The 24,143-nt window shown below is 37.8% G+C and overlaps 1 protein-coding gene across 9 annotated transcripts in view; it reads left to right on the top strand.

Moving 5' to 3' along the window:
- The window catches only part of ERBB2IP (erbb2 interacting protein), a 121,549-nt gene that overhangs the window by 46,425 nt on the left and 50,981 nt on the right, over nucleotides 1–24,143 (top strand). For all 9 annotated transcript variants that reach the window (XM_009327270.1, XM_009327272.1, XM_009327274.1 and 6 more), the window contains 2 exons: nucleotides 5,987–6,184; nucleotides 10,583–10,700. In XM_009327270.1, the coding sequence (XP_009325545.1) occupies nucleotides 5,996–6,184; nucleotides 10,583–10,700 (307 nt within the window). In that variant the 5' untranslated portion in view covers nucleotides 5,987–5,995. The remainder of the gene's footprint in view (nucleotides 1–5,986; nucleotides 6,185–10,582; nucleotides 10,701–24,143) is intronic.

The following is a 24,143-nucleotide window of genomic DNA, read 5'->3' as shown; positions in this document are numbered from 1 at the left end:
AAGAGTGATGTTTCACTGTATGCTGCTGTCTCTTCTGGATTAATATTTAGTGTGTATCCAAGCTTCCTGTTGATCTTGCTTTCTTTCATTGGTCATGGTCTTTCAAACCGATGCTTTGCTTTTCTGCTTCCAGTGATTTTACCCTATTCAATAAAAATGTTTCACCGTTTATAGATTGTATTGGGGGTGTAGGTGGCAAGGTTTTGGTAGTAGGGGCACTGCAGGGGTGGCTTCTGTGAGAAGACGCCAGAAGCTGCCCCCATGTCGGATGGAGCCAGTTCCAGCCGGCTCCGAGACCGACCCACCACTGGCCAAAGCTGAGTCAGTCAGCAATATTGGTAGCACCTCTGTGATAACATATTTAAGAAAGCGTAAAAGACTGCTGCACTACAGCAGCCAGGAGAGGGGAGTGAGAATATGTGAGAGAAACAACTCTGCAGACACCAAGGTCAGTGAAGAAGGAGGGGGAGGAGGTGCCTCAGGTGCCAGAGCAGAGATTCACCTACAGCCTGTGGTGAAGACCGTGGTGAAGACCATGGTGAAGCAGGTTGACCCGTGCAGCTCATGGAGGTCCATGGTGGAGCAGATATCCACACTGCAGCCCATGGAGGACCCCACGCCTGAGCAGGTGGATGCACCTGAAGGAGGCTGTGACACAGTGGGAAGCCTGTGCTGGAGCAGGCTCCTGACAGGACCAGTGGCCCCATGGAGAGAGGAGCCTATGCTGGCACAGGTTTTCTGGCAGGACTTGAGACTCCACGGGGGACCCACACCGGAGCAGTCTGTTCCTGAAGGACTGCACTGTGTGGAAGGGACCCACGCTGGAGCAGTTCGTGAAGAATTGTAGCCTGTGGGAAGGACTTAGGTTGGAGAAGTTTGTGAAGGACTGTATCCTGTGGGAGGGACCCCATGCTGGAGCAGGGGAAGAGTGTGAGGAGGAAGGAGCAGCAGAGACAACTTGTGATGAACTGACCACAACCCCCATTCCCTGTCCCCCTGCACCACTTGAGGGAGAGGAGTTAGAGAAGTCAGGAGTGCTAGAGCATCTTGATGGGCACCTGGCAGCCAGTCAAAGTCAACCTACCACATAGATACAGTCCACTGTTGTTACAGTGTAGGTCTGATAGAATTATAGTCTTTGCTTTGCCCTCGCCTCTCCAATAATTTTTTTTTCTGGGTATTGATTAATTACACAGTATTCTCCACTTGTTATGTCACTGGCTTATAGCAAGTGTCAACTGCTGCTTTTAACAGCGAAGGGCTGATAGCTATAATTAAATCAGAGTCTGGTAGTAGATGCTTTGGCTGCTGTTTGATCAGTTGGGGATGGGGAAACACATATCTGGGAGTAGAGAACCCTCAGTTTCAAAATGGACGAGTTGATTTTTAATTTTTTTTTTTATTGGCTATTGTGGCCTCTTGAACAAGTGCTATAAATACCCCTTGAGCAGTTTGGCCTTGCTTATCAATTCTGAAACTTTGAAGTGCTCCAAGTCATTCATGGTCTTAAATGGGATAGACTATATGAACTGATATCTATCTATCTAGTTATATAGATATAAGGCAAAAAAAAAAAAAGAAGCTTCGACATAGGTTATATTAAATAAATTGTGTACGGTTTCACAGCAAAACATCTTTCAGTTTTGAACTCTTCCCTCCCTCTCTTTTTGATCATACTGGTTAAGCACTACCGTTATACCATACTTATATACCCCACCATACTTATAGCAGAAAACACTTAATTTTTCTCATAAATTTGAGACTTCACAGAATAATTAGTTCACCACCACTGAACCCCTAGAGGAAAACCTGTCTGCATAGTTGTTGCTACCTTCAGGATATAGGCAGGTCAATAGATAACAATTTCCTTTGTCCCGTTTTGTGTGGTTATTGTGGAATTTATTTCCTATTACTGTCACAGTTAATGTATACGAATGAGTGAGGACTATACTTCACTGAAATACATGTATCTGTGTAGTTTAAACCACCCGTTTTTGAGTTTACTACAGATACTACAGCGCCTCTGATCCTTAGGTGTGATCCTCCAATAAGCTTGGAAGAGGAGGTGTGAAATAAGTGCTAAAAATGATTCATGGAGCAAAAAAAATTATGATCAGAAATCTGATAGTTTATAATTAATGAACTTACAATTTAAACTAGGTATTTTACTAACACTGAATTTTTTTAGGTGGTAGATTGAGTCTTCACAAACAGAACACAGCTAATTCTACCTTTATGCCTTCCAACTTTTGAGCCTTTAATGATTACAAAGAAAAGCTTCTGATTATTGAGTGATGTTTTTCCCTTCCTATTCATTCAAAAAGTAAAAAAAACCCAACTGTATGAAGATCCTAACTTTTCTTCTGTTGGCTGTGAACACTGAACTTGAGGTAAACTTGTGTCAAGGCTTTAATGGTTTAGGGAACAAGGGGGTTTTATTTGTGGGGTTTTTTTCACCCTCCTCTAAGTTCTTTAGCAGATCTGCCTCATAGAAATTTGGAGTTGTTCAGTGGTGGAGAAAAGTAAGCCATCACAGTGTTGTAGATCTGCAAAGCAATTTTACATTGTTTGATTTAATGCCTTCAAATGGTCTGATGTTGTGGTATATTATGAAACAAAGATTTTTCTGCTTGCTAGACTTCCCTGTTTTGTGGGAAGGGAAACAATGCTATACTTCATGTTCCTTTCTACCTTCTGTGTATTTACCCAAACTATCCATGGAGAAGTTCTTATTTTGTGCAATATAAGAAAAGCACATATTCTGTACGACATCACATTTTCCTGTCTTTGGTAATTATAATAGTGGACTCTGTTCTGTAGTACATCCTTCCTTTCCTCCATTACAGTTTTTCTGCTTGGGCAGCTGACCACAAGATAGGTAGACAGACAGACAGATAGGGAGGGGTTTGTGTGTCTGACTGTCTGTATATATAAACATATTGCTGAAGAGTGGTGGTGTGGAATACTTGCTGCATCTATTCTTCCGCATCCATTTTCTAGTATTGGCAGCCATCTCTGTTGTAGAACGCCAATGCTAAACAGTTCTTCATATATGTGTAGAAGTAAAATTTGAACAAACGTAAGACAAATTTGAACTAAATCACGTTGCGTAGTTTCCTACATTTTCTTAAAGCTCTCTTGGTTCATTCTGGTTTTTGAAGCATTATAATGACATGTATGCTCAAGTTGGTCAAATCAATGGTTTTAGGGGAGGGTTGTTTATTTGATACTTACATATGAGTTTGACTATTTTGGTTTGAGACATGAGCTGTGAATTTAGGTACTTTAACTGACATGATAACTGACTGGAGATATGACCCAACACTGTGGTCTTGTGCAGGCATTTGTCTACTGATCTGTGTTTACAGTGCTGTGGATGCATGTGATCTTTTAAAAAACCCTTCCTCCTCAACTGCCCCAAAAGCATAAGGTGTCTCTTACAAAATAAAGGAATAAGTTAGGAAAACTAGGTATGTGTGTTTTGCATTGTTAGGCCTTATTGTTGCTTCAGAAACTTCTGAGATCTGAGCAAGTAAGACTAGGTGTGAAAGGAACAGCCACTGAAAAAGAGGGGGCAAACCAGTATAATGTATGCTCTTTTCGAGGGATTTGAATGAAAAAGAGTATCTTACTTCGTTACTTTTTATGAACCATATAGTGAACTTCTTCATATTCTGGAAACCCAAAACATAATTCTCAGAAGTTGAAATGACTGGACGAAGTGAACTTATTGATGGCTACAACTAGTATGATACAGGTGTGTCTTCCCCTGCTGGACTTCTAGTAATCAACTCACACGTAACAGTCTCTGCTTCCAGTCCTTGTTGTTTCCAAGGGCTATGTTCTTCTGTTGATACTCCTGTTTGAAGAGACTGCTGGTGGTGCTTCTTTCTGAAGTGGTGTGTTTTTCCACAGCTCTGCAGATCTCTGAAGTAATAACAAAATGAGATGATATTTCTTTTTGTTAAAGGCTTTTTCGTTTGTAAATGTTGGCTGTGGAATTCCTGTTGTGTCTTCATGTGCGGCCTCTGAGGCTTGGAGAAGGCGTGGGTAGCTCTGACCCAGTAAGCACATCAGCTTCCATAGCATCTTTGGCAGCTGGCTGTGGGTGGCTGGAGGATGTCATGCTGGAGCCTGTTCCTGTGGAAGAAGCAGGAGGAGGTTATGCTGTTTCTTTTGCTGACTTTCTTATTCTGTGGAAATCCCCAGCGTGGAATTTGCAGTCTCTATACTCTTTGCATTGCAATACAGTTAAATATTTTTATTTTTAGATTGCTTTATTTAAATAATATGGCTGGAGTTTTATGGGAAGTGTTAAGTGTTCTGCTAGATAATCACCATTGTAACAAAATCCTAGCAACATTGAAGCACTGTTAAAAAAAACAAAGTCTTGGTATTCCACTATTCTAATGAAGAGTTTTCTTCCATCCTTTTAATGGATGGATGTATCCAGCCTGAGTGGTAAGTTGTACTTCTGTTTAGTGAAAACACTAAAGTACAGTAGTCCCTTGACCTGTTGTCATATAAATTAAACATACTGTGAAGTACTTGGCAGGCTAGCTGCTCATAGAGGAAAATCCAAGTGCATGACTTTTTTTTCTTGTCTTAGTAAGAAGAGAGGTCTTGCAGCCTGTGACTTCCTATAGTGCAGTGGCCATGGTATTTTATTTTCTCCCTGTATTAATAACATACTGTCTGAAAGTTGAAGTGCAGTCTGCTAAATGTGTCTGAAAGACTTGTTTGGTACTTAGAGAAGAAAGTTTCCTGTCACCAATCCAGAAGTTGAAATATAATTTCTGCAATTCCAAAAAAATGGAGATTAAAAAAAAAAAGCATATTTTAATTTGGAGTTTGATTGAGAAAGTAAATACTCAGTGCTGTTTTGGAAGAGTATGTATCTTTAGACCAATTTCCTGAGGAAATGAAGCTTACATGATCGTGTTGTCCCTCTGCACATGTTGGTCCTTCCTGAAAAAGCATTGAGTCTGTCACTTGATTTCAGCTAAACTTGAAACTTGAGGTGACATTTTGAAGATGATTGTTTCTGAATTTTGTGAAAATTTGTTGCTAATTAGAGGAAAGAGAACTAAACTTGTGCTCTTGCTGAAGAGAAAAGAGGCAGAACAGGGCTGGTGTATGCCGTCAGTAATCAGCTAGTCAGTTTGCACCATTTAGGTTTGCTGTCTCCTGCTGAGTAGGAATATCATAGAAGCCATGGAGACCAGAGAGGACTGTTGTAGCAATGATTGAGTTTAAAGGAAGAAAGATACATTTCCATAGCAAAGTGACGTTTCCTTAGTTCCAGTGTGCACAGCAAGATGTGTTGAAGTTTTCCAAACTGAATGGAGTTGCAAAAAGAAGTCACTTCTTTATCTGTGCACTTGGAAACCTTTCCTTTTAAACTGTAGATAGAACAGTTGGTAGAAACCATGTTGGCTCTTTTTTTGTATTCTGTCATTAAATGAGGGATTTGAAATTAAGGTACATGAATTTAATCTTATTCACCACAAAAAGAAAAAAAAATAGCTTTCCTATAGCTACATTTTAATGCTCTGTAGAGGGTGGATTTTATTATATTAAGCAAAAATATCATCCCAGTAACCTTTGTAAAGGTAGGGATAAGCTATGTTGTAAAAACATAGTTGACAATTCAGAACTGCCGCTTCAAAATTCTCTGCTTCTCTGCAGCGTTGTCATCTGTGTTAGCAGATGACAAGTTACAGGCTAAATTTTTAGTTCATCTTCTGGGGTCTGTAGATGTTAACCCCATTTAATGCCACTACAGATCTGTTGCGTTTAAAAGAAAATAAATAAATTCTCTTCCCCCCCCCCCATATGTGTATACACATACACATTTGCAGGTGTATATACATACACTTCTTTCTTTTTAAAGTATTTAGCAGCCAGTGGAAGTTTGAGAAGCTGCGCTCGTGCGTATTTCCGAAGCTGTCTTGGTTTTTTAAATCGACCAATTTCTGTTTTACAGTGCCTGAAAATGACAACAAAGCGGAATTTGTTTGTGCGGCTGGTGCCATGCCGCTGCCTGCGTGGAGAGGAGGAAACAGTCACTACGCTTGATTATTCTCACTGCAGCCTGGAACAGGTGCCTAAGGAGATTTTTACTTTTGAAAAGACCTTGGAAGAACTCTATTTAGATGCTAATCAGATTGAAGAGCTTCCGAAGGTATGTTGGGTGGTTTTTCTTTTAGTTCCATTTATTAACTCTGTTACTTCATCAACATTGTAGAAGCTGATAGTGTCTAGCTTCCCGCTTCAGCTTTTAGACTGCAGTTTGCCAAATATTTTAAAGTAAATGTTGGTCGCAGAAGAAGTGGCCCTGGTAGAAGGACTGTTTATGCGTTCCAGCTTGACTAGTTTGCTGCATGAATTGGGATGAAACTGCTTAAGCAACTGATTCAGCCCAAGAGAGGTACATAGCAGAAGAGGCAGGCTAATTTTACTCCAGACTTAGTCACTTTAGGTTTTAGTAGCTTGCTTTTAAAGACTTTGTATCAGTTTTTGAGGTTTTTTTCCCAGATGATTTCAGAACTTCATTCCTGTCTGTCATTCTTTATTGGAGAACTAACTGTCAGTTTGCGGCATTATTTTGAATCTCTGATAACACATGAAGATTAGAAGAAGCAAGATTAATGTCTTGCTCAGATCTCTGTGCCCACAAAAGATAGCTACAATCACTTCACTTCACTTGAAGTCCTGCTTTCTTCTTCAGTATGTGACTGAAGAGACTTTCTAAAGTATCTCAAATTACTTAAGTTCAAAAACTAGAGAGCTGGAATGCCACTTTGATTACATCTTTATTACAGGAATTAGTTTGTTGTTTGTTCTGAAATCTGAAGACAAGCTGCATGCTGAATTAGCAGTACACTAGAGAAAAGAATGAAAATTTTTGCCAGTGAAACTTTTGAGAAGTACAAAGTGATCGTTGCAATAGACTTGTTTCCATTACTAGGTCCTATCTTGGTGGAATTAAAAACTTAGTAGTTAGATGAAAGACTTGATATTTAAAATTGCTTTGTCACAATTGTGTGCAAATCTTCACTGTCATGCGGGACAACTATAGAATGCTTTGTTAGATTTTTTGGAAAGTTTGCTCTAAGCACTTCAGATTTTGCTGGTTTGGATTTTTTGAAAGATAAATGAAATAAATAAGGAAACAAAACAATTTCAGGATAGTAACTTCACAGGTATCAGAAGCCCTGGATTCCAGTAAAGCTGACTTAAACCAGCTGAGTGCTTTTGAAAATCCACCCGTAAATGCTTCTGAGAAGCCATCAATGAAAATCTGTATTTGTATGTTGAATAGAGCTAGTAACATATAAGTTAAAACGACATTTTGTCAAACTCTGTTATAGTTTAGAACTTCCACTATTTTATTCTTGTCTCTTCCTAAGCAGGTATTTCTTTACTCCAGACTTAGTCACTTTAGGTTTTAGTAGCTTGCTTTTAAAGACTTTGTATCAGTTTTTGAGGTTTTTTTCCCAGATGATTTCAGAACTTCATTCCTGTCTGTCATTCTTTATTGGAGAAGAATAAAACTGAATGCTTAAAAAACAGAATAAAATACTGTTCTTAGCCAAAAAAAAGGAAGTTTTCTGAACTCTTCCTGTCTTAAATTCCTATTTTCCAAATCATAAGAACTAAGCAAACATCTTCCTCCCAAACTCATAATCCTCTAAAAAATTCCTTTTAGTAATCTTAAGAGGAAGAAAGACTGTACTGTAGTGATCAAATGGATGCACGTTGGCGTTTTAGACCAGAAGAAGTGGTTAGTCTGCTTTGTCTTCCTTTTCTGTTACATGCCATTTGATTTCATTAGTCACTTGCTATATGAAATGCAATTTTGATATGTGAGTAAACTGAGAGGTAGGCAGTCTACCACTTGTCTTGGTCTAGTCTAAGATTAAATTATCCACGTGATTAGAAAGACTGCTTGAACATTTATGGTTTGTTCCTTTTTGCTTTTCTTCGCTGAACTGCGGGGACCTATAATAGCCTACACTTGCTTTATGTTAATGTGTTTGTATCTTATAATAAGTCATCCTTATAGGCTTATTTTTGAGAAGCTAAGCATTTTTTTCAGCTTTTAAGTAATTTTGATCATTATTTCTTACTGCCCTTTCTATTTTCAAAAGAAAAAACCCCCACATATAAATTCAAATACTGTAAAGGAAACAAGCAGAGAGATTAGGGAGTAGTGAAGACATAGTAAAAGTGTTTTATTTAATCATTTGGCAGAAATTGTAATCTTAAAACTATTCATAGAAGGGATAGTTCTGTAAGGGAAGGCCTGTAATGTTTGAAATTATCCTAGCCGATTTTGGAGCCAGAGTTTCAACCTGTGTGTGACTTTTCCTTATCCAGGCTTTCATTTAGTCTTTTAACTCTCTGAAAAAGGCTTCTATTAAGCCATCTCAGACGAAGGGTGCAGTACTCACTAGGCTGTCTCCAGCTTTCTGAAGCCTGGTTAAGACATTCCCATTCTTCCCCTTTCCTCTTTGCCGCTGGTGGTGTGCTCTTATTCCAGTTTTGCAGTCTGCTGCCCTTTGTATGCCACAACACAACTGGTTTGGGGCTGTCTTGTCAACCTGATCACTGAAATGGCCTGTCAGTGTGTGTGGCTTTTTTTAATTTTTTTAGTTGCCGCCAATCTTTTCAGAACTCCAGCATACTTCAAAAATCGGTTCTTACAGTATAGCTCCTTAATTTAGTTGACTTGCCAAGGGCGCAGCATGAGCAAACTGTGGTGGAGAGAAGGATGGTCGTAGAGAAGGACTCTGCTTTACACAAAGTGCTGGTGTGTAGTCTCAGTTTCAAAAATGACCAGGCATTTGAAATTCTTTCATCTTGTGTGCTAAATCACATCTGAAAAGGTATCCTGTTTATCCCAAGTACCATGGTGTGCATTTGAGCTGAAAAGCTCAAACTGTAGCAGTTTTAGTTTTCCCTCTCACTTTGCTATTCGGAAGAAATTGGAATTCTGCAGTAAAATAGTCCTTAATTATATGACTTCTGGTGTTTGCTAACAGTAATAATGATTTACTTAATCACTGAATATGCAAACATTAAAAAAGAACAACAATGAAAGGAACAACTACAAAGTCAACACCATAAAAAAACTCCCCTCTCCCCCATTTTCCTTTAGGGATCTTGCCAATTCCTTGTGCTGCATTTGCTTTCACCTGACTAATTGGGGAAATTTCTAATGATTCCAAGAGTCCAGATTTTTGTTTTCAGGGCTCAGTTTTAAGCATGTATTCTTGCTTGAAGTACTGAAATAAAGGAATGGCTCCAAAACACATGAGCTCATCAAAGTTCTCCTTCCCATATAATATCCTAAGTAACTTGTAACTCTTCAAAGCCTTAATGATATCAACTAGTTCTAACAGGTGCACATTTCTGAGAAACTGGAAACATCAGTAGGCAAGTTAAAGCTCATTCCTTGAACTGTCCATCTTGCTAATTTATGTCTGCTTTTGTTCTGGGGTGGTATATGCAAACATTACATGAATAAGGCTTGTTCAACAGCCTGTGGTTGAAATAATGGCCTCATAATTGAGAGACACCCAGGAAATTTTGGTTGAACTAAGCCCATTGGTATGATGTTGATTGGGATAAATTTTTTTAGTCATATTACACTTCCAGGTTTTTTATGATTTTTTTTCCCTCAGAATTCTAAAAGAAAAGAACACTAAGTCCAGGTATTTATGAATGATCTTATCCGAAATTGTTGTTAAAGGAATATTCATCATAAATTGTTCAGATAAACCTTTTCAACCATTTTCTTACAGATATTTATTTTGTACTATATGTAAGCTTCCTACATATCATTTGAAGATTTTTCTTCTATTACACTATTTTGTCAATTTGTAAAGCTTTTGGGTAAGAATCTCATATAGGTTTGTATTGGCTTGTGTATAGGAAGAGATCTGGCTCTGAGCTAATATTTGATACAAATTATAATGCACGTATACAGAAGATATTATATAGTTTTCTATATCCTTAGATCAAACTTTCACTAGTTTTCATGATAATTTTGTTGGATTTTTGTGTACTTGAGCTAGGAAGGGAAAAAAAAAATATTGTAAGATATGACAGAATAAAATTTAAGCTTTTAGAGAAGATCAATACCTACTCAAATCCTGTGTTCCAGAACTATTTGCCTTCAAAAAATGCATCTATCAACCTATTCTTTCTTTTTTGAAGAAACTGCAATTAACCTCTGGAGTATCACATGGCATGTCTATTATGAAAAATATTTTGCGATGTTTGCAGGACTATGTGTAACTACAGGTCACAATTTCTGAGATACTGGCAGGAATTTGTAGGAAGTGTTAAGCATAGCTGCTGGCTTCTTCTGACCGTTTGCAGTTTTTTGCTTTCCTAAGCATTGTAAACTTAGTCAATTTTGAATAAAACTAGTTAAATAAAGTTTTTGTAGTCAAAGACACTAAATAGTCTGGCCTTCAAGCTGTGAGGTCAGAAGTTTAAAGGGATTAAAAACAAAAGCTATATAGAGGAAACTAAGAGAAAGTCGCATTCACTTTTTTCTTTGTTTCAATAGCAACTTTTTAACTGTCAGTCTCTGCACAAGCTGAGTTTGCCAGACAATGATCTAACCACATTGCCAGCATCCATTGCAAATCTCATTAATCTCAGGGAACTGGATGTCAGCAAGAATGGTAAGTCACTTCACTTATTATATTGGGGTAGCTAAAAGGCAAACCACCATTGACTGTACAAAGACACTAGTGAAAGTATAATTTCTAGAAGCTACACAGCTAGTAAATTTTAAATTACTACTCTAAATCACTGCCTAACGTAAAAGATACTCTTTTATGGTCTGGTTGTGATATTTAATTTTATCTCTCAAATTGATTGGTGCTTTGAGATTCATTACTGAAAACTGACATTGTAAAGTATTTTCTATTCTCTCAAAATGCATATGCTCAAATTTATTACTTTTAGTGGTTTTCCTCATGTTTCACTGTACTGAAGAGAATTTGCACAAGAATTTGTAAAATTTTGCTGGATTCTGTTGTTATATTTTGTTTCATATGAAAATTGTTTTCAGTTTATTTTAATGAGCTGTCTGAAAATTATAGTAGGACTTGGCTGCTTTGCTGTCCTGCTCTGGGGATGGTAACCCCTGTCACATGAGGAAAAGCGACTATGGACAATGACGGGTTCACTTGTCTGACTTGTTAAAAATCTATCATTCAGTGTGAGTCAGCCTTTTATAAATTATGAAATGTTGTCAGCCAATTATTGTATACATGGGGTTTTATTAATGGTGCTGCTTTGCCAAGCTGGCAGATGTGTGCAACTGTGAGGAAATTGAAATAACTTATATTGTCATCAGACTTATTTGTGTGGCTTATTTGAGATTAAAAAAAAAAAAAGTTCAATCAGGCTAACTGATGAGGCTATAATAGTCCTGTCTTAAAAATTCAAAGTGAAGTAAGAGGACTTCTCCTTGAAATCATATTTGGAAATAAGAATTACATAAATATGACAGACTTTATCATATTAAATTTGTTGTTTTATTTGGACAGCTAGATAATTATGACTCTGCAAAGTTAAGTAAGGTCTCCTTTATTAAGAAAGTATTGTAGTTGTTGAGGTGTTGGCATTCTCCTTGATTGTCCATTGTAGCTCAATCTGTACTTAAACTGTTACTTTATTACTTCTGCCTAATGAACGCAGCATTTAGTGTGAGAAATTGACCTGATTGTCACTGCTCTGTTCCTGGTACAAGTGGATGAATAGTCTTTCTTAAAGAACACTGGCCTTAAACTTTCACAGTGACACACAACAGAGAAAGAATCATCTTTTTGTCCCAGACTGAACTGTTGAAAGGATTAACTGTTTCCAATACAAGTTCTCAATGCAGAAGACTTAAAAGCAGCAAAAGGGCATTTGAGTTCTAGTGCTGGCAAATTCCTTAGCTTATGTACGTAAATAGGCAGCTGGTCACTTACCAGCTAGAGAGTTACTTGTCCATCCAAAATGGCGTAACCTTTAGCTAAGCCTTCAGAGAGCTGCTGAAAGAGCACTTGTTCCTCTGAGGCATATAAAGAATTTAAGGAGGCAATAGCTGAATGATATGCTGTCCCAGTAAAGGGTGAAACTCTGTTTTGTAGGGGTTGGTTTGTTTTGTTTTTAACACTTTGCAGAGAAATGACAGGACACAAGCTTATTTAAACTATTATCATGTGTCTGTTCTCAATCTTATCACGGTTTGGATAGCTTGTCTGCCTAGTGTTGCACATCAAAAATAGTCCTGAGGTCACACACTTGTTTACTTGGGACATCTTGTCTCCCGCTATTCCTGAAAGCTCTGTAAAACTCAAACAAATCAGGGTCCCTGTTTGTCCCTGTTGGGTGAGGTAAGAAATAGTGCTGTTTATTCTGTAATAAATTTGGTATTATTTGAGACTTCAGTTTCTTGGCTTAAGTGCCTTTCTGTTTCCCTATCCACTGTTGCAACCACAGAATGTTTTTCTCTTGACAACTGCAAGCCTATACTCTTTCCTTGTGTCTCCTTTTCTCTTGGTAAGAATTTACTGCTCAGTTTCCCACTGTCCCCGATTGTTCTGATGTGTGTCTATAATAGAGCCAAATAGGAGGGGTTTTACTAGTTTTCCAAGACTAGCAAGACTGATCAAAATATGTGGTTCTTCCTTTTTCTTTGTTAGATATTGAAAGAATACAGTGTGGAAACAGTGGACTTTGTGGGAAGCACAGAGATTGCTCTCCCTTAATTTATAAAAAAAAAAAAAAATATTACTGGAGACTCATCACCAATCTTAGTGCAGGATGATGAGAGATGCCAAATTCTAAAATAATTGAGTGTGTTTTTCAGATTCCTGTGGTTGTGGCAAGTGAAGGTGATAGTTCCTGTGTTTTTCTTGTAGTACTGATAATACCATAAGTCTTTTCTTCTGATGTGGATGGAGCTAAATCATGGAGTGCAGATGCCTTTAGATCAAATATGAATTTAGTTTTAAAGGCTGCATTTTAGAAGGGTAGTTAGTTAGACTTTAATTTTCAAATACCAGCGTACATGAAATACGATAGGATTATCATGTAAATTAGTTGAGCTGTTTGTGGCATAGGCATAATTGACTTATGAGAAGTATTTAATTTTCTAAAGAGCTGATACAGAAATGAAGAATGAAGCTTCAGTTTTAAAATGCGTTTAAGTTACCTCATGAATTGCAGAGTCTGGCTCACAGAGGGAGACCTGTTGCACAGGAGAGCATCCAGCTTTCTAAGCAGAACTTAATACATTAATATGTGTGTGTGCATAATATTAGATGTTTAGATGAAAGATCAAAATTACAGAAATTCTTCAAGGTAGCAGAATCGTTACATAAAAGGTATTAGTCAAAGAAAGGAATCTTTATGGTATTTTAATGGCTCATAAAAGGTCTTGCCTTTTTAATTTCAGATTTAAATGTGTCTAATTTCATATATACAATATATAAAACTGTAACAGAGACACGGCAGATGTGCAAATGTGGGTACTTAAGAATATTTAATAATATTTAATCAGAATGAGATTCATCTAGTCTAGTGTCCTGTCTCCAACAGTGACCAAAAGCAGAAGCCTAGGGAAGAGTTAGTAAAGTACGGAAAGCCAGGAGACGTGCATGTTTCCCTGTGTGTTCCCAGTGTCCAGCACCTTCTGTTATTGGGTCTTCTTGAGCCAGACAGGGTGGGATTTTTATTTAGCAGTCTTCATTTGACTCCTCTGTCTGTAGTCTTTGCGTGAAGTGATGTATATTTCTAGGCATGTGCTGAGTTACAGAGTACAAGCCTCTGATGGTTGTGTGTTCTAAAGCATACAGAACACTTTGTACAAGTGTTTGGTTTGGAATATATTATTAATGGCTGCTGAAGAGGTCATGGCATAGATGTAGCCTATAATATCAAACTGCTGCTATGTGTGCAGCAAGCATGGAACAGAGTTTTAAGTTTGCCTTTAGTCTTGGCAATAGGCAATACATTCTGTAGTTTTTTTGGCAGTGAGTACATCAGTTGTCCTTTTATGGCATTTTAACCTGATTCCCAAGGCTATTGTGAACCCTTAATATCAGAGGTATTCCATTGCTTCTTTCCAGGTACGCTTCAGTTTTGAAGTTTTTACCTGAAGCTTGATGCTATCCTAGTCACAAAGATGAAATTATACTTGAACAAATGTTACAATAAAAAAACTCCATCCCTATACCAGAAATTACATCCTGCATTGTAGAAAGCATCAAGAGATGCCCTTTTCTCCCAGTCCTACTGGGTTACATCCTAAAAAGAAGTTGCAGCATACAGAATGTAAGACCTACGTAGAAAAACGAGTGTTTTATTTATGAAGCTAAAGGAAAATTTAAGATTTTTTTTTTAATCCTCTATGGCCAAGTCATTTATGTATTGACATAATAACATAAGGGGGGAAAAAACCCCACCCACCAAAAAAACCCACACCACTATTCTTCACTCCTAAATCTGTCTCTTTCAGGGTTTATCAACCTTTAGGGGACAATAGTTTCCTCATGGCTCCAGGATGCCAGCTTTAGCCTGCACCTAGGACAATGTGGAAGACTGTCAAGGAAGTATTTTTACCTCTTCTTTGAAGAAGGGGAAAACATTCATGTACAGTGTATGATGGTGTCTATAAACAGACAGACGAGTTAGCTTTACAGGTTACTAGAATCAAGTGATTTGAAAGGCTGAAGCATACGAAGAGGTGACTGCCAGGGAAATCGGGCTTTCCTGGAAGCCTGGGAAGTGGGCTTGAAATCGCTTGTGCCTGTGGAGTTAGTGTAGTGGGAAACAGTGAGATGGTCTATTTTTCCCTGCTTTTGCAGGTGTTAAAAATTCAATCTTTTTCTTTCAAGTTCTATGTTATTCAGGCCTTCGGAGGATAAAATAGCAAGGTTAGAAAATAACTAGCAAAACCAAAGGAAACATGGTGTTTTGAAATGAGGGTATCTTCAATAGTCTCTTAGATACTAAGAAGTGGTCCTCTTTCACTGCGATGTTACAGTGAATTTAAATGTGTCAATTTGTCAGTCTGTATTGCAAGGAATCTTCATGGAAAAATACACAAATTAAACCCAAGAAAACAAACATACACACACACGCACCCTGCCTCCAGGCATATCTGCCTATAAAATTATTTTAAGTAATTTTAAATAATTTTGTTAACAGATGCAAATTTAGATCAAATGTTTTCTTCAGTGTTTTAAAATCATCTGCTGATTTGGCAAACTAGCTTTAGTATGCTCTGTGCCAGAAATTGGGGAATTGGAAAATGAGAATTCAGGAGAGTATCTAGTCTTATGTTGCCCATCTGGTGCCTTTAGGTATATGGTTTTTCAAGGAATTGAGAATTATTCATAGTTAATAGGGAGACAGATCCAAGTTTTATTTTCTGCAGGGAGAAGTAAGAGAGGAAGATCCTGAATACAAAAATAACTTGCTGCAAATATGCTATTTCTCTGCTTATACTGGGCAGGAAGGGCAGACGGGAGCAGGAGTTTTATATCATCCATGACAGTGAAATAAAAGATAATTGATTTGCTGCTGACTCCTGAGTCTGTAGCTTTACTATAATGTATCATCATATAGAAGTCACAAATTTATCCTAAATGTAGGCAGCTATTCTATTTAAAGTTCTTTATTCAAGTGTGTATAGTATTTTTTTCTTAAATTTATTGTCTGTCTTATTAAAGGTACTGAATAGGATCTGTCTCTCCAGAATAAAATGATCTCTGTGTGTAAGAAAGGATGTGAACAGAATAGAATTTCATTGCAGTTAAGGTCTTTAATGTGGAATCTGAGTGTACCTATGTGAAATTCTGAAATACGTTCAATACAAATCTCTTCCTGGACTCAAAGAAATTTTTGTAACACAGAAAAGGCATTGTAGAAGTAATTATGGGGTTTTTTTTAGATGTAGATTTGCATGTAAAGGCAGAATGTTCCTTTATTTTTGTAAAGGGGTGCACTTTGAGTGCCAGTCATCATGTATCAACCAAAAGTGACTGGATAGACAACACTGAATTTGCAGCCCAGGGTGGTAGGTGATGGCGGGGAAAAAAAGCAAAGCAGCTTTATGTGTTTACATTACGCTTTAGTTTCAGGTTACTCTGGGGACTCGACAACACTCCAGCCATCAATGAGATGAAAACCACCTGAAACTTGTTAATTGTCCAAGACAGCATTATGAACAAAACTGCTGCCCATGACCTTCCTAGTGTTTCACATTTTGCAATTTTACTGTGCCCTGGCATGTTTAGGTTTATGTAAATTAGTGTGTCAGACATGTCTTCAAGAAGCAGCATTATTGGCTATCCTTTTTTTCCAGAGAAAAGGCATTTAGGAACCTGTCTTGCTACTCACACTCATTCTCCTTTACATTGTGTAAGGAATGTGGCTAGAGCAGGCCTAGAGATACCTTACTCTAAAAATCGAAGTTCTTCAAATGGTTTGAGGATGAATGCTTGGAATACTCTTGTGGGCTTGCTGGAGTATCCTAGCTGTGCCGGTATATGTGTATAAAAGGAATAAAAAACCCCAAAACCACAAAAAAACCCACTAAACTGTCATCTTGTTTTCTCTGCCTGCCTCAGCTCTGATAATTTAGCAGCGCAAGTTATTGTTGGAGAAAGTGATGAGGAGGCATTATCCATTTAAACAGATCAGGAGGCTAGCATACAGTGTAAAGTAGGATTTACTACTGTTTGAACCTCACAGAATTGGCATGAGTTTTTAGTTTTCAGATTAAAAACTTAAATTTTTGCATTTCACAAGTGGTCTCAAAACAAAAATTTTAGACATACTAAGCTTGGCTCAGATTTGTAATGGGTTCAAAGCTATGAAAAAGTAGTTTACATCTTAATGCTGCTGCTTTTTCCACATGCGGACACTTATTCTGCAAAAGAGCCTTTTGTCTTAATTGTAAATAAATATTTTATAACTATATAAATGTATATAGTTAAGTATCCACCTTGTTAACAAAATGAACACCGAATATATTGCCAATACTGTATTTTATTGTCAATCTAATTGTGTTATAATAGTTATCACAACCAATAAGAGTACATTTTTCTTTAAAACTCATTAGAAAAGCTTAAATTTCCCTGTGGAAGTATTTCCTGTTTTTTTCTGTTTTTTTTAAAATGAAAATACTGTTTAACTTGTTTCTGTCAGATTTGTAGCTTGACTGACATTTTTGCATTAATCATTACAGTGACTGTACGAATGTTCTCTATTTTGCTGTATGAAAAACCTCCGAACACTCCTCCAAATAAAGATTCAACTTCCATTTTTCATTGTGTAAACTTAAGAAAGGAGCCCCCAGTGTAGTCTTATAACCCTGCAAGTGACCATCATTAAAGGGAGGACAAATAGGAAAGGAAACTTTAAAACTTTCAGAGCATGGAGAATTAGAGAAAAGGACTTTGTAAACTGAAGATGGAGAGGTGAACCTGCTTACTAAGCTATAAGTAGGTACTTGTCAAACAAAGTCATTTCAAAGAAAATCAGGACATCCAGTGGAGTTTGTTTTCAGAATTTTGTAAAGTTTTGTAAGATTTTTAGGTTAGTGATTTCCTTGATAAAAGCAAAAGTTTTTCTAGGAAGGGAACTTTACTGTGTAAACAAAGTGGAGAGAGTAGAGAATGTAAAGCTATATAAATGTATTAAAATAGGCGTTTTATTAAATCTGTATCAAGTTTAATGACAATAGGTTAAATCTATGACAGATTTATTTTCTGAGTTGTACTTCTTGAGAAAGGTAGGTTTCTTCCACAGGTCTCCAAGTAAGAGACGGAAAGCCACGGCTTCTGTAATGCTCATACACAAGAAAACCAAGTTGTGAGGAGTTTTACAATTCTCATATGCTAAGTGTGCAAGAGGAGCAACTGATGTGACACATAGCATATTTCAAAAGCTTTGGGATATCTGTTTGTAGAACTAGATGAAAGTATATTTGCAATGGTTGTTCCTTTCTCTTGAAACGGTTGGTTTGTTTTTTTTTTTTTTTTAGGATAGGTTGTCACTAAATAAGCCAGAGGCTCCTAAGCTGCTTGGCAACTAGTGTACTGAGTACCACCTTGTGCACAGGTACACGGAGGCCAACCTCGTGCCGAGCTGCAACTCCAGCTCTGAGCAGGAAGTTGTTACTGCTGCCCTGCAGGCTGGTCAGGCACCTCATGGCAACCTGAAATCCTGGTTGATCTGAAACCAGCTGTGGCAGGGGATCCTCTAAGAATTCTGGAAAGAGGAATGAACATTCAAAAGGAAGGATGGATGGGTCAGCATTGTGCAGTGAATTGATTGAGCTCTAACACACTGCTTGCTTGCTTTGAATAACGAAAAATGCTGCTTTTAATTCAGAAGGTATGCAGAAATCCCAAATTAAAGCAAATTATATAAATATATAAGAATACATACTGTTGACTGATACTTTAGCTAAAGCTTTCAGTTTAAAATTCCAGCTTTTGCAAACAGATTCTACATAATCTTTGGGAGAGTTGTGGCGTGTATTCCTGAGCTCTGAAAATATTTTGATTGCCATGTTTGATCCATATTGGGTGGAAGGACAGTTGTAGCAGAGGCCTGAGTGGAAGAACAAACAAAAGCTGCTCTTTTTGTGGTGGAGCTGCTTTCAGGCAGGTCTTAATAGCTGCTTGCGCAGAAGTTGAGACCAGGATGAATAGATTAGCTGAGGGAAGAATGTACATAATTAAGGTTGCTTTCATATTTGTGCAAACTATGCTTGTATGTTTGCGTCTGTGTCCTCTACTTACAAGGGTGCAGAGTGGGACGGGTGCACAGTGGGCTGTAGTTTCATTTATTTTGCAGCAAGAGGGCTTTTTGGTGTGCCTGCTGTTCGGAGAGAATTCTTTTTTTCCCTCACGTTCCCCACAAACTGAGAGATCTAGCTGTAAACTCTTTCCTTTAGGGACATCACCATATGGCTTCCACAGGTTTCATATTTGTTAGTGATTTTCTTTCTCTGTGCTTTTTAGGAATTGAACCAATACTTTTTTTTTCTGCAAGCCTGCTTAAAAAGTTTCAGTGTGAGAAGAGGTGGAACTTGATTTGGAGGCACTGCCACTGCTGTATAGCATTAATGGTTTCAGTAACTGAAGTCTGGGCATACTAGTTTTAGCTTTTGATTGTGAAGAAAAATACAACTACATGACTGGAGTATGAACAGCAGAGCAAGCCCCCATCTGCAGTATAGCTGAAACAGGGGCATACTCAAGTGTCAACTCTGGGATCCATTGCAGTGAAGGATACTGCCAGTGGCAGGTGTGACTTCCGTGACTTGCACAATTTTCTGTAAATCCAGAACTGCCAGTATTTCTGATTGGAAAAAAAAATCTTATCTGATGGAGAGAAAAAGTTGTCCCAGTTTTCTCTCCTGCTCTGCAAGTTATGCTGACCCTGGTGAAAGGAAAGGATTGTGCTATGTAGGGGAGATGATGTGTAACTCCAGATGGTGAGTGGGACCCCAATTATACTTACAATTGCCTTAATCCAGTCTAAACAGAGAGAGGGACATTTGTGCACATTTGCTCTGATGAGCTGTGCCAAAACAATCATTGCTCTCTGGGGAGTTGAGGCGAAATTCCATATTTCAGCCATGTTATGTGATCCAGAACTGAGGTTGATTACCTTCAGATTTGTGGCCATTGACCTGAAATCCCTGTATGACCTTTTTGGTGTGCCCTTTGGGGCATGTGCCACAGCTGGTCTGGGATCCTGATTAAACACCATTTCTAGGTTAGGCTGGTTAGCTGGTGAGTGTTTGCCAAGGAGAGTTTGGAATGATGAATGCTTTCTGCTTTTGGCTTAGTAAAAAAAAGAATTTTAGATTCCTCTTCCTTATCTTACTGCCAAATTTTCCTTAACAATCTTCCAGTCCTGCCCCCCCTGCCTTTCAGGGTTTTTTTAAGTGTTGTTTTTGGTAGAAACTGGCCAGAGAGTGTAAAAGTGCCTGAAATTTGGGAAAATGGAGAAGAACAAACAGACAAGCAAAAGCTAGTACGTAAATCTCACTTGTGGGAAACTACACTACAAAAAGAACTTTGCTCTCAATTCAGCTTGGATCTGGTAGTTAGAATTAAAGATTACCAGCAAATCATATTTCTTCCTGTTGTGCTCTGCAAATGGTCATAGTCCACAAGTGTGATGGTTTTATTTTTTCGGAAAACAGCGTAATCTGTAAATCAGCTACAGCACTGAAATGGGTTGGGAGTGATGGTTGTTATCATATAAAGTAGGAAACAGTAGGATGAAGAACCTGTCCATATGATGCTTTTCAAGGGAAGTGGGATAAGGCTGCAACAGACTAGATAGTGCAACAGATTACTTGGGAGTTGTCTTCCTCTTCTATAATCCTTGGGTATCAGTTTATAAAGGAAACAGTAAAAAACCCAAAAGAAAAATGGGATTTAGAAACGAATGTGGATCTCAATTTGCAGTGCTCCTCTGATCAAATGCTCATGGAGGGTGGGGGTGGCTATCAAATGGATTAATTAGCACAGTGTTACAAAAGGAGTGTGGAAAGATGTGGTCACAGAGACCCTGAGTTTTGCTGAGCTTCCTTAATGGGGACGAAGATCCAGGACGCTAAGGATAGATGGAAAGCAGAGAAAGAAGGATCAGATCCTCTTATAAAGTGCTCTTTACGACCCTTTGTCCTTCTCCCATCTCTTTTCCAGTGTCTCTGTGCCTTCTTTCTTACACTTCTTTCTTACTTGCTTTTTGATTTTGCTTTCTTGGTGGGAGAACTGAAAGAATACTAATCCAACATTAACTGCATTTTTCTAGCATGCAGGAGGAATATAGCTCAGGAAAAGTGAGTGTCTGAAGGTTGTTGTATAGCCAGTTAGTAAATGCAACTTCCTATCACATGGTAGAGAGGAGCAGTCTCTTGTTTTGTTTTCTCTTCTGAATGTGTACTACAAACATTGGGTATATTTCATGCTGTCATTCCCAATTTACTGCTCTTTTGAATGATGGCTGCCATTTATCCATACTGAAGTGTTGAGTGAGATTGGTGAAGATGGTGTGTACCATAACAATCCTGGCTCTAAGAATAAGCAAAATTAAATTCATGGCTCCTTCATTGTTAGCTGATATTTCTCATATCAGTTGAATTTCTGCTGTTAATTTGTTAAAACTGTTGCTGCCTCTTGCCCAAGGCATAGTCAAACAAGAGACTACTGTAGAGTCCTCCGATTATGTACAAAAGCATGCTGATTTAACATGTCTGTATTTGGATAGCAAATATTTTATTTGGCTGTTCTTTTGAGAGTAAGTTTACATTGACATTCTCCCCTCTAGCAGAAGTGCTGTGTGTTTTGTTTTCTAGGTAGTTATCACAGATTTAAGTCTCCTGTGCTTCAATGAATTCTTGACACAGGCAGTGGAAGCTAATACTAATATTAAAAACATGTGGTTTAACATGTTGGACCAGAGCAATTTTTCATCCAAGGACCAAGTCAAGGCCACTAGTGTGACCATCTTTCAGAAAAACTCAGCTCAGAGAATCTCTTAATGTGATTCAAACAGCAAAACTAATGGCACAGAGTGAGTCTGAAACACAACTCTGCCTCTAAGGAAGAACTTAGCAGTGGCTTACTCTGGTTAATGTGGACACTTATTTTAAGAAGGTAAAGTTATATCATCAGCAATAAAGAGGTCTTGATGTACTTTTTAGACAACAGAAGACCACTTCATACAAATCATCCATAACTTCATCTATACAGGCCTCTTATGTGCTAGATTTTTGTTCATCTGCCATGGCTCAGGATACTGTGTCATGTTAGCTGCTTTCCATTTGTATGTTTGTATGTTCTTGTTGGTGAAAGAGGCTTCTTGCTACAACTGGAATTAAGATCACGTATATTTAAATTTCTTGGAAATGTGTTTCTCTTAATACAAAGATTATATATCTATCTATAAAATAGGTAAGATACATTTCTAGTCTTTCTATGGTAGTTTTTTAATCTTTCTTTAAACCTATTTTTGGACTTGAAAATATCACTGCTGCTTTCCAGAAATGAAGCTTCACTACATTATAAGTATTACCTTTTTAGTTTTGATTTTGAACTGTGAGAGTGGTGAAGCGAATTGAATCAATATCCCCTGTTGTCGTCTTCTGCTTTGACTCCACTCACAGCCCCAGTAAAATTCACATGGCTGAAGCCATAGATATAAAGCTATATTTTTATTTACACCTGTGCATGTACATGAACATGCATGGTAGTAAACCAGAAGTGTCAGAAATCTTGGCCTCTATTACAGTTGATGGTTCAATTCCTCCTGGTCCCCTCTGCTTCTATATTTATTGTTCTCAAGTTCAAGCTATTTCCCAAAAGGATCCATGATACTTAAAGGTATTTAAACACCTGGATTAGCTGTGTGACTTAGTGTGCTTTTCTTGCCTTTCACCTCTCAATAACAGAGTACAACACCTGGTGTGAGTCGGAAGTAATAGTTTCAACCATTTAGTATGACAAACAGGTTCCTGTCAAGAAAGACTTAAAAGTCTACTTTGACAGAAATGGTGTTTCTACTTAAGTTGAACTTATGGAAAAGTCAGCATGGTGACTTTGCCCCTCAACATCACAAATTGACTTAATGTGGAAGTATGTGTTTTGTGACTACTTCTCTTGTCAGGTCGTATTGCCATCTCTTAAATCCTAATATACTAGGTCAATGTTGTTACTTCACAAACATAGAAAGAACCAAAGTCTAAGCTAGCATCAGAAATTGTGTAGTTTCTTATGCAAGGAAGAACATTACTTAGCAGTTGATGCTTCGCCATGTTTTTTCTGCTTCGGTATTCTCAGAACAGATACATGGAGAGACATAACCAAGTCCCACCTGCCAATCTGAATGAGAAGACACACTGCCCTTGTCTTTCTCTCTGCAGCTGGACTGTAAGAGAGTTAATGTCACTTGGAGCAGCATGAAACTTCACGCTCTCTCTAGCCTAAAAGCAAACATCCACAGAATACAGTTCCTTCTTAGTGGTCTTGTTCCCTGGGTTCAGGCTGCCCTCTTCACACCTGGTAAAGCACTCTAGAAGCAGACACAATTACATGCATTAATTGAAAGACAAAGAGCTAACATTTCTGTTACATGAAAAAACTGGTTGTTTTAAACTAACTTTGTTTAACTAGCGTATGGTTTTTTCTTGAAAAAATAGTGTATTCTTAATCCAAGTGGAAGGATTGCAGTATGAATAGTTGTTATACCTAGGACAAGTTTATTTAAAATAAAAACACCTGTCCCATGGTATAAGAACAATGTAGTGATACATTGCAAAAGCAACTACAGTTGTGATAACCATGGTTTTATTTGTTTTTATGGTATAGTAAAGATTGAGGTGAAAGTCTTGAGCAGTAGAATGATTCAGTACTGATTTCCTACTGATGTGGCGGATACCCGTCTTCTGTTTCCAAGGCCTGTTTTGTCAGTTTCTGACAAATACAAATTTGGCAGGTATGTGGGTTGCAAATTCACTCTGGTGTTTCTGGAGATAACCTTGGAAAAGAGGTTCCTTATTGTTTTAATTTTCAGACGTGTGTCTGCAGCATTTTTGTCCTTCTCCACAAATAAGCTGAAGCTAACAGGAAGCATATGTCACATTTTTGGATATCTGTTCAGAACCAGGAATGCTATAAACTTACTTTAAGATTTGAAGCCTTACCATTTCACCTGGATGTCGTACAAGCTGTGCATCTGACAAACAGATCCTGTTGGAAACTTTGTTCTACCATGTGTATGAATACCTTTTTTTTTTTTTTTAAATAAATAATACTGAGACTGAGTATTAATGATCTTAAATACATTACAAAGTACTAGTACTTTAATATTTGGTAATGAGCAGTGGGGAATTGTTAGTGTACTGTGTCTCTACAATGCTGCTTGGTGAGCTGCCTGCTAAGCTGCAATATGAAATGCTTTACGAATAGAATAGTAAAAGAATTGATACTGCATAAGAGTATTTCTTTAATGAAACCTGTATCTAAAATGAAATAGCAGAGAACCAGTCTACTGGTTGCTAAATGAATTAAAGTTTTTATGGCTAAAGGGTTTTT

Source organism: Pygoscelis adeliae, unplaced genomic scaffold (genome assembly GCF_000699105.1).
Source record: "Pygoscelis adeliae isolate BGI_AS28 unplaced genomic scaffold, ASM69910v1 Scaffold26, whole genome shotgun sequence".
In the NCBI taxonomy this organism is placed as follows: domain Eukaryota; kingdom Metazoa; phylum Chordata; class Aves; order Sphenisciformes; family Spheniscidae; genus Pygoscelis; species Pygoscelis adeliae.
This window is presented reverse-complemented; position numbering and strand designations above follow the sequence as displayed.